Source organism: Schistocerca nitens, chromosome 1 (assembly GCF_023898315.1).
Source record: "Schistocerca nitens isolate TAMUIC-IGC-003100 chromosome 1, iqSchNite1.1, whole genome shotgun sequence".
NCBI classification, from domain to species: domain Eukaryota; kingdom Metazoa; phylum Arthropoda; class Insecta; order Orthoptera; family Acrididae; genus Schistocerca; species Schistocerca nitens.
The window spans coordinates 756,188,974-756,201,554 of record NC_064614.1 but is presented as its reverse complement, the minus strand read 5'-3'; the positions used below and the strand labels follow the sequence as shown (position 1 = coordinate 756,201,554).

General features: G+C 39.5%; 1 protein-coding gene across 4 annotated transcripts in view; it reads right to left on the bottom strand.

The window, feature by feature from the left end:
* LOC126260893 (sodium/hydrogen exchanger 7) overlaps window positions 1-12,581 on the bottom strand; it is a 174,772-nt gene that overhangs the window by 95,195 nt on the left and 66,996 nt on the right. For all 4 annotated transcript variants that reach the window (XR_007546661.1, XM_049958344.1, XM_049958353.1 and 1 more), the window contains one exon: window positions 11,403-11,501. Coding sequence is in view for 3 of the 4 variants with exons in the window: in XM_049958344.1 (XP_049814301.1) it covers window positions 11,403-11,501 (99 nt within the window). In the remaining variant the exon portion in view is untranslated. The remainder of the gene's footprint in view (window positions 1-11,402; window positions 11,502-12,581) is intronic.

Here is a 12,581-nt window from a genome sequence, read left to right as displayed (position 1 = left end):
TTGCTGCCAGGAACAATATTTTAAGAAAACTGATGAATAGTAAATGGGGAGCTAGTCCAACTGTATTACGAACAACTGCTCAAGCACTTTGCTTCTCCACAGCAGAATATGCATGCCCTGTATGGTCTCGATGCACATGTGCCAAAAAAGTCACTACAGTCCTTAATGAAACATGCAAGCTAACAACAGGATGCATGAAACCCACTCCACTTGGGAAAATATACAAAGCAGCTGGATTCTCATCTCCTGAATCCCAAAAGAATTGCGCACGAACATACAGAAAAATTTAAACAGATTTTCGACGAGCACCCCCCGCTGCATGGTTCTTCATGTGGACGTAGCATACTATCCCACAAGAGATTTCTTACTAGTGAATTGAACGAGCCTCCGAAGGACTACCCTGCCTCACGAGAAATACCCAGCGGCAGTACATCAAGCTGGAAGATCTGGAGAACACTAAACCGCATCAGAACAGGTGTAGCAACAGTTAAAGCGAACCTAGTCAAATGGGGCTTCAAGGACGAAGGAGACAACAAATGTGACTGTGGTGAAGTTCATGATATGGAACACCTTCTACAGTGTTCCATCTGCCCCACAAGGTCTACCCTTGACGAACTATGGCTTGAAAAGAGAGAAACATTAGACTAGGCCCAACATTGGGCTGAAAGGCTTTGAAACAAATCTCGGGACACGAAAAAGTAAAGTAAGTCTAACATACACAGGTATTCAAAATGGTATGCTGTGAAAGAAAATCCAGTTAAATGTGCAAAATATGTGATCTGACAAAATAAACGATCTATGTAAAAACAAAGATGATGTGACTTACCGAACGAAAGCGCTGGCAGGTCGATAGACACACAAACAAACACAAACACACACACAAAATTCAAGCTTTCGCAACAAACTGTTGCCTCATCAGGAAAGAGGGGAAGGAGAGGGAAAGACGAAAGGATGTGGGTTTTAAGAGAGAGGGTAAGGAGTCATTCCAATCCCGGGAGCGGAAAGACTTACCTTAGGGGGAAAAAAGGACAGGTATACACTCGCACACACGCACATATCCATCCACACATATACAGACACAAGCAGACATATTTAAAGACAGAGGGTTTGGGCAGAGATGTCAGTCGAGGCGGAAGTGAAGAGGCAAAGATGATGATGAATGACAGGTGAGGTATGAGTGGCGGCAACTTGAAATTAGCGGAGATTGAGGCCTGGTGGGTAACGGGAAGAGAGGATATATTGAAGAGCAAGTTCCCATCTCCGGAGTTCGGATAGGTTGGTGTTGGTGGGAAGTATCCAGATAACCTGGACGGTGTAACACTGTGCCAAGATGTGCTGGCCGTGCACCAAGGCATGTTCAGCCACAGGGTGATCCTCATTACCAGCAAACACTGTCTGCCTGTGTCCATTCATGCGAATGGACAGTTTGTTGCTGGTCATTCCCACATAGAATGCATCACAGTGTAGGCAGGTCAGTTGGTAAATCACGTGGGTGCTTTCACATGTGGCTCTGCCTTTGATTGTGTACACCTTCCGGGTTACAGGACTGGAGTAGGTGGTGGTGGTGGGAGGGTGCATGGGACAGGTTTTACACCGGGGGCGGTTACAAGGATAGGAGCCAGAGGGTAGGGAAGGTGGTTTGGGGATTTCATAGGGATGAACTAACAGGTTACGAAGGTTAGGTGGACGGCGGAAAGACACTCTTGGCGGAGTGGGGAGGATTTCATGAAGGATGGATCTCATTTCAGGGCAGGATTTGAGGAAGTCGTATCCCTGCTGGAGAGCCACATTCAGAGTCTGGTCCAGTCCTGGAAAGTATCCTGTCACAAGTGGGGCACTTTTGTGGTTCTTCTGTGGGGGATTCTGGGTTCGAGGGGATGAGGAAGTGGCTCTGGTTATTTGCTTCTGTACCAGGTCGGGAGGGTAGTTGCGAGATGCGAAAGCTGTTGTCAGGTTGTTGGTGTAATGGTTCAAGGATTCCGGACTGGAGCAGATTCGTTTGCCACGAAGACCTAGGCTGTAGGGAAGGGACCGTTTGATGTGGAATGGGTGGCAGCTGTCATAATGCAGGTACTGTTGCTTGTTGGTGGGTTTGATGTGGACGGACATGTGAAGCTGGTCATTGGACAGGTGGAGGTCAACGTCAAGGAAAGTGGCATGGGATTTGGAGTAGGACCAGGTGAATCTGATGGAACCAAAGGAATTGAGGTTGGAGAGGAAATTCTGAAGTTCTTCTTCACTGTGAGTCCAGATCATGAAGATGTCATCAATAAATCTGTACCAAACTTTGGGTTGGCAGGCCTGGGTAACCAAGAAGGCTTCCTCTAAGTGACCCATGAATAGGTTGGCGTACGAGGGGGCCATCCTGGTACCCATGGCTGTTCCCTTTAATTGTTGGTATGTCTGGCCTTCAAAAGTGAAGAAGTTGTGGGTCAAGATGAAGCTGGCTAAGGTGATGAGGAAAGAGGTTTTAGGTAGGGTGGCAGGTGATCGGCGTGAAAGGAAGTGCTCCATCGCAGCGAGGCCCTGGACGTGCGGAATATTTGTGTATAAGGATCAGGAAAGAGGGAAGGAGAGGGAAAGACGAAAGGATGTGGGTTTTAAGGGAGAAGGTAAGGAGTCATTCCAATCCCGGGAGCGGAAAGACTTAGCTTAGGGGGAAAAAAGGACGGGTATACACTCGCACACACACACACATATCCATCCACACACATCCACACATGAGGCAACAGTTTGTTGCGAAAGCTTGAATTTTGTGTGTATGTTTGTGTTCGTTTGTGTGTCTGTCGACCTGCCAGAACTTTCATTTGGTAAGTCACATCATCTTTGTTTTTAGATATATTTTTCCTACGTGGAATGTTTCCCTTCGATAGCTCTTGAGAAGACAATTACAATTCATTAATGTTGATGTTGAAATCTGTTGAAAAATAATTGAGAAATGTCCTAAATTGTGAGACCACGGTGGCTGGAAATGGAATTTGCAGTACAAACACAACCAAGCAGGCACCTTGCACCAGGCTCCTTAGTTGTATACTGTAAGGTAGGCATGCACTATGAGGATAAATCTTTATTTCCCCTTGAACCAACTTAGACCTAAATGCAGGTTCACCTACAAATGTTGTATATGGGAATACGACATAGGCTATAATCTAGCGCATCAAAAAGGGCTTAGGAAAACTACTTCACATTTGTGTATCCTCACAGGTTTACACGAGCTGAAACAGAAAAGTCAACTCTTCATTACTAAAGGACAAAAAGGTGTTATACACTGCAAAAAGCAACTACTGTATTAAATTCTAAATGTTAGGATGAAGATTTGACCATCTTTTCCTGTATGTGACTGTGTGCGCCTTGAAGGTAAAATACATGCTGTCGGACAACTGTCTCTACCTAAGCTGCTCTAAATTACTTCATATGGGATGAATTCATTGAACTAAATATTTTACTCAAAATACTTTCGTGACCATCCATACACCGCAAAATAAATATTTTTCTTAACAAAATGGTGGTTCATGTTCAATGTATGTATGTGCTGACGGTGTTATCAGCTACGTGCCGTGCACGCAGTCAACTTACTTGACATTGTAATGAAATTTCATACAAATGTAAATGTAATAAACAATTTACTAACAATGATTTGGTAAACACTCAAATCACATAGCAAATTTTGTCTTAAAAAAATAAAGAACAAAATTGCCTCTTCAGGGAGGAAAAGAATAAATAACTTTATTCTTTATTGAAGCACCTGTTCAAACTGTTGATCATGGACTGGAAGGCACATTTACAATCGACATTCAAAAGAAGAGTGAACAGATATAATTACAGTGGATGATATGGTAGATCATGCACTGGCGATTTGATGAAACATATCATCTGGCGTAGTTGGAGTTCTGTCATAGACTGCATCTCTAAGTGCTCCTCAAAGAAAGAAATCAAGAGGAGTCAAATCGGGGGACCTCGCAGGCCATTAGACAACAGAATTTCGTCCTACCCAATGTCCAGGAAAGTTCTCATTTAGTATCTGTGATGCAATATGGGACGAGTGAGCTGGACAACCGTCTTATTGCAGCCACATACACTAGAGAATATCCAGTGGTAGCTCTTCTAGAAGGAGCAGCAGAAGGTTCGTCAGAAAATGTGCGGTCTAGTGTCCATTTAGAATGCCCGAGATGAAGTAAGATCCCACAATCTAATTTCCTATGACAATGCACCACATGTTTATGCTCCATGCCTGCTGATGTTGCACCTGACGAAGCCAGTGTGGATTTTTAGCTGTCCAGCAGAGCGTGTTATGTGAGTTTACATTAGCGTGGGTAGTAAACATTGCTTAATCAGTAAAGAGCACACACTGGAAAAAACAGACAGTTGTCTCTCAGCTGCTGAAGGGCAAACTGACAAAATTCTGTACATAATAGAGTGCCTGATGAGGTGACAGATGATAGGGATGGAAATTCTGTCGATGCAGGATGCAAAATACACTCATCTGGCTGATTCCTCATTCCTTGGCAATACATCTTGTACCATAGTGCTGATTCATTAGTGTCATAGCAAGAACAGCTTCTTTGTGTTCTCTGAGAGCTGTAGTCTCCTTTCTTGTCCTCTTTTTGACATTGAAGCAGCCTGTCCGCACTGGCATCTCAATAATTTGTGCAATTGTCTGCCGCATCAGAAATTGGTGAAATGGATAGATAGCCCTATATCACTGTAATGTTTTTTATGGCATTTCTTTGAAATTCACAAAATAAAAGTGGTATATCTAACTTCTCCTCACTGACGTACACGTTTGCACGCAATGAATGCTGAAGCAGAAATGAGCACCCTGTTATGCAGACAAAGTAAAGCAGGCAAAAGTGTTGACATTCTGACACACCGTAGCATGAGAGCTTTATTTGGCGGTGTTTGCACCTCTGATGTCAATTCCGACAGCCACCGTGCTATCAAATTATGACATTTCTTGAATTTTTATGACAGATTTCAATGTCAACATTAAGAAACACTATATCACTGCAATTGTCTTTCTAAGAGCTATTGAATGCAGTTATAAAAAGTACACTGTTCCATCCAGTGCTTTTTTTCTAAAAAAAAGTTTGAGGATACTTCGACATTGGATATAACGCAACGAAAATTACTTATAACTGAAGCATGGGATACCACCCATCTGCTTTTAGCCATGACATCATTAACATCATCATGTAGCGGGACCGCAGACATCTATCGGTAGCTCGGCATTTGAGCGTACGCATATCCGTTTAGCACTACCATCACCCACTATTAGCAGGTGTGCGAGGGCACTACATGCTTGTTGAACTGGTTGCCAGCGATTAAGCTGTTGAGAACGGTTGCCGCAGCTTCGAAATGCTTGAAACAGTCAATGACATCGCTTTTCCCACCAAAAACTGCACTGGTATCATTCGTATTGCAATTGCCAACATGAAAAAATGAAATAAAAAATTTACGTCCGTGAAATAAATCTTTGGCACTCTTCCAAGTTCTCAACATCGTAAAAAAATTATTTTGTTGATGAAAAAGTTTAGGCGTACGCAACCCCCAGCGTTCCCCCAGAAAAACAGCACTGGTTCCATCTAAAAGAAATGTACTTGTTTCAATATTTTCGTCGACACCAGTGCCAGAAACATTAACAGATGTCACTCGACACACTAAAATCTGCTGAAAACTGCATTTCGATATGTATAACCATAAACAAAATCGGTGTTTTAGATGACGAACCATGTGTGTGTGTGTGTGTGTGTGTGTGTGTGTGTGTGTGTGTGTGTGTGTGTCAATTTTCTACAAACGCTCAAATGTTTGAGGATGAACACACTTATTTTAATCAGTTTATCATGGATAATGTATAACCATTAACAAACGCTCAAATGTTTGAGGATGAACACACTTATTTTAATCAGTTTATCATGGATAATGGGGCCTTTATGAAGTGATATTCATTTACAGAAGAGTAACAAAACAACTTGACCATATTCAGCATATATTAAATTGTAAAAAGTCATGCTGCAGAAAATCCAATATTAATACAGCTTTTGAGTTCTGAGATGAATGCAAATTACTGTATCCACATGAATGAGAGTTTATACGTTCTTTCTAGCCATTTTATTCATTAAAATGTATTTAAGACCGGATGTAACAATCTTTGCACTGTATGTAAGCACTTCTTAGTTTCAAACCTTCTTGTAGATCAACAACTTGTCTATGATTACCCACAAATTGATGCTCCCCACATTCAGTGATGTATTTTTCTAGTCACTTTATGCAATACTTTGTTCATTATATGTTTAACCATAATGTAAACAAACGCATGCTCAGCACGCTCAATGTTTGCTTGTAGGGCACAGTGTACCTATACCAGATGATGCCACAACACCAGAAATAGGACCTACTTATGAATCAGTTATTTCATTGTAATTTTAGTATGAATGACACAATGAAGCACTTTAAAACATGAAGAGTCTTCACTGTTATTGCCAATCAAAACGTTAACTGTTCAATTTGTGCAGTTTTTGTTTCAAATCTCGCTGGACAATCAATTTGTCTGTCCAGTTAGGTGTCCTTATGCAGCCATGTCCTTCGTATATACTATAAAAATTTGTTAATTTCCTTTGTATTCTGCAGAGAAAAAGGCATGGAAGGTCATTTTTCACAAAAATCTGTTTCTACTCAAGTTTCTGTGTTGACTGTTTTACGTGCATGGGAAGATAAAAAGGAACACAGGTAAACTATAGATTCTTGAAATCTCAACAGTGTGCTCTTACGCAATACTTTCATGGAGTGCATCCTAGCAATGAGAAGGGCAGCACACTTTGAAGTTAAATGCAACACGAAGGTGATGTGCGACCTGCAGTACAAACATATAATAATCATATGCAACTGTACTCAGCAAGGTGCTATTTATGTTCCACAGGAGACTCCCATGAGGAGTAATGTTACTTCTGTGATAAACTTATGATGAATGGAGTATACTACTCTTGTGTCTTTGCTATTACAGTATCTACTTCCACATTTTTTTCACTCCTAATTTGTTTTTAATAAGTAAATATTACTATTTTTCACTTTTGCAGTGAGCTACATCTCTTCTTGTCCTTCAGGAAATATATGATAGAATACAAAAACCTTTTTTTAAAATTGTATTTATAATTTACTGTAAATCTGCTGAGTGAATGGATCAGTCTTTCAGATACAACTTCTCATTATCAGACTTAATTATAAAATGCACTTGACTCAAGACATATAAATGTTTTATAAATCTTATTTTGTATTACAGATTTAGAAGAATCACAAACAAGACATCACAGTCAGAATAAAGCATATTCATGATATCACACATCATCATCATCATCAGCAGCAGCAGCAGCAGCAGACACATATATTTATAAACATGAATATATTCATGCCACTTAGTGGTGACATACATTATGTATTTACCAGAAAATCATACAAAATGTCAAAACATACCAGATGTAAGCACTGGTCAAGTAGTAGTTTTGACTACATGAAATTCTGAGCTTCAACACTTAACTGGCTGTGAATATCTGCTTCCTCCTTCGAGAATGATTGCATGCAACAAGAAAGTTGCAAAAAACTTCATCTGACAGTGAAGAGACAATATAATGTATGATACATTGAAATATTTGGTGATCCTCAAAGTGACCAGAATAAATGCATTCCTTTCAATATTTATATTTCTGAAAGACTGCAGAAGCAAATGTTTCAGGGAAGTAAGCACACTGTGGAATGTGTACATGCAATGTAATAACTACTGCTTCCTAAGAACTATCACTCACAAGTCATGCAAACTCTGTGTTCCAAACATAGACAAGACCAATACTGTCTTATGTTGGTTGAGTTACACAATGCCTGTTAATTACCCATGCAGTGATACAGGGATAACCAAACTTGTGCAATGATTACAGCATTTACATGGTACATTTTTAGAAATATAAATTATTTTTTATAAAATGTCAAAGACTGTGTGTGTGTGTGTGTGTGTGTGTGTGTGTGTGTGTGTGTGTAGAGCGACAAGCGGAAAAATACAGAGCAAATATGTTAGTAAAAAATTACAATGTGAAAGGATTCATGCAAAGCAGACAGTTTAACAACCAAATTACATGCTCAAAAACTAATGTGGAAAATATCACAGCTCACAGCAGCACTGCTCAGAAACAGAGATACTACAGTCTATTTTTACTATCATCAGATTGAGGGATTAATAATGATGAATAAAAAGGCCCTTCTGAATAACATTGCAACTTCAAGAATGTAATCAAATACATACATAGTAACTACAGCTTGGTAACATACAGTATTTTGTACAAGAATAAATTACTTTCCTGGATAAAAAGAAATACCTCTTAGACATATGGTATACAAACACAAAAGGAAATAAAATTAGGGCCAAGATATTTTTTTCTAGCAGTGCTGTAACACAAGAGCTACCCAATTTTGCCATTAAATGGAAAGTCTGGTGTAGAACACACATCATCAGTGAAGTATAGATAACTACTCATCACACAGTTGACGTGTTCAGTGGGCAACAGGCACATAAACAACATATAAATTTCTGTCAAGCCTTCAGGAAGTGTCCTGTCCTCTCTCTCTCTCTCTCTCTCTCTCTCTCTCTCTCTCTCTCTCTCTCACACACACACACACACACACACACACACACACAAATTAGGTATGGCAGCCAACTAGCTATCATCCCAAATGAAAACCCACCGACAAACTGTGGCCAAGAGTAAAGTTGACCATCCAGTGGCAACCCACTGAGCACAACATTCTCAATTTCAATGGATGCTTCACAACTCATGTCTCCCACTTCGAGTGCCACCGACAGGATGGGTTCACCTGTGCTACACTTCAACCCTTCCCACTAACCCTTCTTTCCCCTTCCCCACTCCTTGTTGTTCTTATCCACTCTGCCAGACACTACTATTCACTCCAGCAGGTTTGCAAAACAGGGTCAATGTAGCTGGCCAGGACAAGGTAGTTGTGATATTGTGTGTGCTTGCTTTGCCAAACAACATTGTCCGAACACTAGGTAACAATTTGAATTGTGCCTAATGACTGCTCAATTCTCCTTTTATTTACCTAATGTGATCTAAAAAAGTTTACAAAAATGAACAAAGTTTATGTTCTCAATTTTTTATTCATTGTAATGAGCCAACTGTACGTACTGAATAATAAGTTATGTTTCAGCTGCTGCTGACAGTCAGGATTTCACAAAGACATTATTGTGCCATTGACAGTTTTAGCATTCATACAATTCATGTTGGCTTAAAGGACCAATATCTCTATTTATTTAGTTTTCTGTTGCAGTTGCATATACTCTTTAATGGTAACTAGTTTTAAATGGTTGCATTCACTTTCAAACCATTACCTGCATCTGTGACATTTGACTGTAGTGGAATTCCCAGGGAACATTCAAAAGACTTGTTCATGTACTAGGTCAGTATTTTTCATTTTTTAGTTTTGTACCTGCAATATGGTGGCAAGACAAAGAGTGTAAAGAGGTTGCTTCAATATGAGTTGGATTCTTGATCATCTTTTTGACTTTGGCAAAAAAGGAGCAATGAGACTTATTTTCATAGTAGCTGAAGTTTGATTTATCCCGCACTAACTGTGTGTTTTGTACAACACCACTAGCATATCTAGTTTGTCGTTTGAGCATTTAGAACATGACTACTCACAATTTAAGGTTGCTTAATAAACCATTTCCAGATTTACAGTGAAAGATGGACAAGAAGTACTGTCCTGAAAAGATATGTTGAATAAAAAGAAAAATTCCATTCAGAAATTTATTAAAATCACAAAGAGACAGTGTTCAGCTGCTGAGTGTGCTCTACAGAATGACTCCACAGACCTGAGTGTCTGGTACACCACATGGGCTGTTTGGATCCTCCCACTCAGTACTTCATTTACTGACCTATAGAGATAGGAATTCACTCTTCTACATATCATTGCATCCCACCATCTGCTTGGACCTAACCCTCATTTACAATGCCCCCCTTTTTTTTCAATGTTACAGTGTAATTATTTATTTAATTCCTTATTTCTAATTTTATCTGGAACCCCTACATTTTTCACTTTACCACCTATTTCATAATTGCACTGTTAATTCCTTTATTTCCGCAGGGGGAAAAAAAGGTTATTGTACCGTATCAGACACACAATCAATATTAATGGTAACAAAACTTTTTCATTATTTTAAATCTGCAAGTTCACTGTTTTCAGTTAAATTGAAGTCTACGAGAAAGCTAAGCGTCCACACATGCATATGCCCATTCTGTAATGCCCTTATCAAAATGTAGATACTTGCACTGCAGGCTTACTTTTGGACATCCAACATTAGACTATTAGTGAAAACAACATTTTGTGAAACAGATTGGTTGACAAGTGCTCAACTTCAATAGGTGAAATATTTAGTACTGCTGTCATCACAACTGGTGGGTCCCTCTCAATAAGGGGTCTGAGTGACATGCTCTTCTTTTCTAACCTTCCCCAATACACCCCTCTCCCCTCCCTGAAGAAAGAGCTAATAGTTATTGAAGCTAGAACAGAGTGCTTACTTTTATGTGTGAATTGGCAGTATTAAATATTTACTTCCTGAAGATAAATGCTAGTCACTAATGCTGGCTCACAAAACGTTTTGGCTTTCTCAAGGGAATTTTCCTTGATACACACTATACCATTACTGGGGTGTTAAGACTTCAACATACACAGGATTCAGTCACACATTTGATGAGTATGTCTTCTTTATCTAATACCTATAAATTATGTCTTATCCTTCTAATACAGGGACAGTAGCACACGCTGTGTCAAAGGTCCATTTGCTTGTGAAAGTGAGGAATGTGTGTATTCAGTGAAGTACACTTGGATCGTAAACAAAAGCCTACAAACTTAATAAAAACAGAGCGGGGGAATCGTGAAAAGCCTCCCTGCAATGGAAAATGCTGAACGAAAGTAACAACTAGTCACATTAATCACCTGTTAGCACAATATCATTATACAAATCTGAAAATAACAGAGACCATCCAGTTTAAAGAAATGGTAACATAAATTAGAAAATCACTTTTTATAACAGCATTTCAATCAGTTTAAGAAAATATGTACAGAATGGCACAGAAAAATTTCAATGTTAAGTTTACTACTGTGATCATTTACTGGATGCTACATTTTGCAAACTCATAACCATTTGCTCAAACTATACGGGCCAAAACTTAAGAGTAAATAGGTTTGTAGTTGATCTGGAAACAACAGTAATGCTAAGGTGTATTTAGCTGAAAAATACTGCAAAACATGGTTGTAACAATGAGATCTACATTGAACAGGACATGACATTCATACACAGCTGTTACTCAGATTTAAAAATTAACTAGCAATAAAATACTTACTCTCGCACCACTGGATCGACGGTGATTTGTGTAACTGACATCATTGTCATCTATACACAAATCGGAATCAGAATCCATTTGTGATCTGGAACGATTATCCTGAAAGTTAATTACTGTATTAATTTCAGAACTAGCAATTGAACAGACAAGTACATCATGGCACATGACAAAACAGTCTTTCATACTACTGTCCGATTCACAAACGATGGCGGTTTGCACATGCCGAGGCATGGACAGGGATCACATTGTTGATGATTCCCAGTGACAGCTGCACTACGTGCACGTGCGTGCTTTCCGCTTGAAGAAAGCGTGTATCCTGCAAATTATGTCTCTCGCTTGCTTATGCAGAATTTATCACTTACCACCACCATCAGTGATGCCAACTCTCAACAAATGAAATAGAAATTCACTAAACAACTCACTGTGATCATGTCTAATGCTCGGATTGGCGACAGCATTCACAGTAGAGTGCTCAGAACACTTACGAATGCTCGCTGGCTGTTGGAGAATGCATGATGCACAGAAACTTGACCGTCATAGTTCATGACTGTAACTACAGTACAAAGTGTCACAATATGAATGTTGGTCTAGCCAATGAAATATATGTTAGTATTTTAACATTCTGTTTTAGTCAAAAACACTTCTGGGTGTGACTTCTGCATCAGATCATAACCTGGCAGAAAATAAATGACTTCGTTGCTTTACTACCAGGGCCGGTTTGAGCTGTAAATGACGAGCCACTGCTTAGGGTGAAAGAAATGCCACAACTCTAAGACCTCTATGCAGGATGTATCACAGTAGAGGCCACTTGGGTACCCAGCTTAGATGGCCACCAGGGGCACCTGAGTCCAAGATTTCTACACTATGCACATCACTATTAGTAGCCAAAACTGACATGAGTTAAAAAGTATGAAGGAAAAGAGGGTGTACCAAAATTTAAGTGTAAAGAAGTTTTCTCCAGTTGGCACTGTATATTTCACAAGAGAAGTCTCTCGGTTGAGATGAATGAAAACGCATAGTATTACACTGTGGTCCAGAAAGTTACCCCACTTAGTTTAATCACGATATAATCATGTTTCACTTCAGCTTACTAAATGTTTTGATGGAACATTGGTATTTTCAGAACCCTGCTTCAGTCAGAACCATTTGTTAAGTGATTTAAATGTTTTTTATATAGAG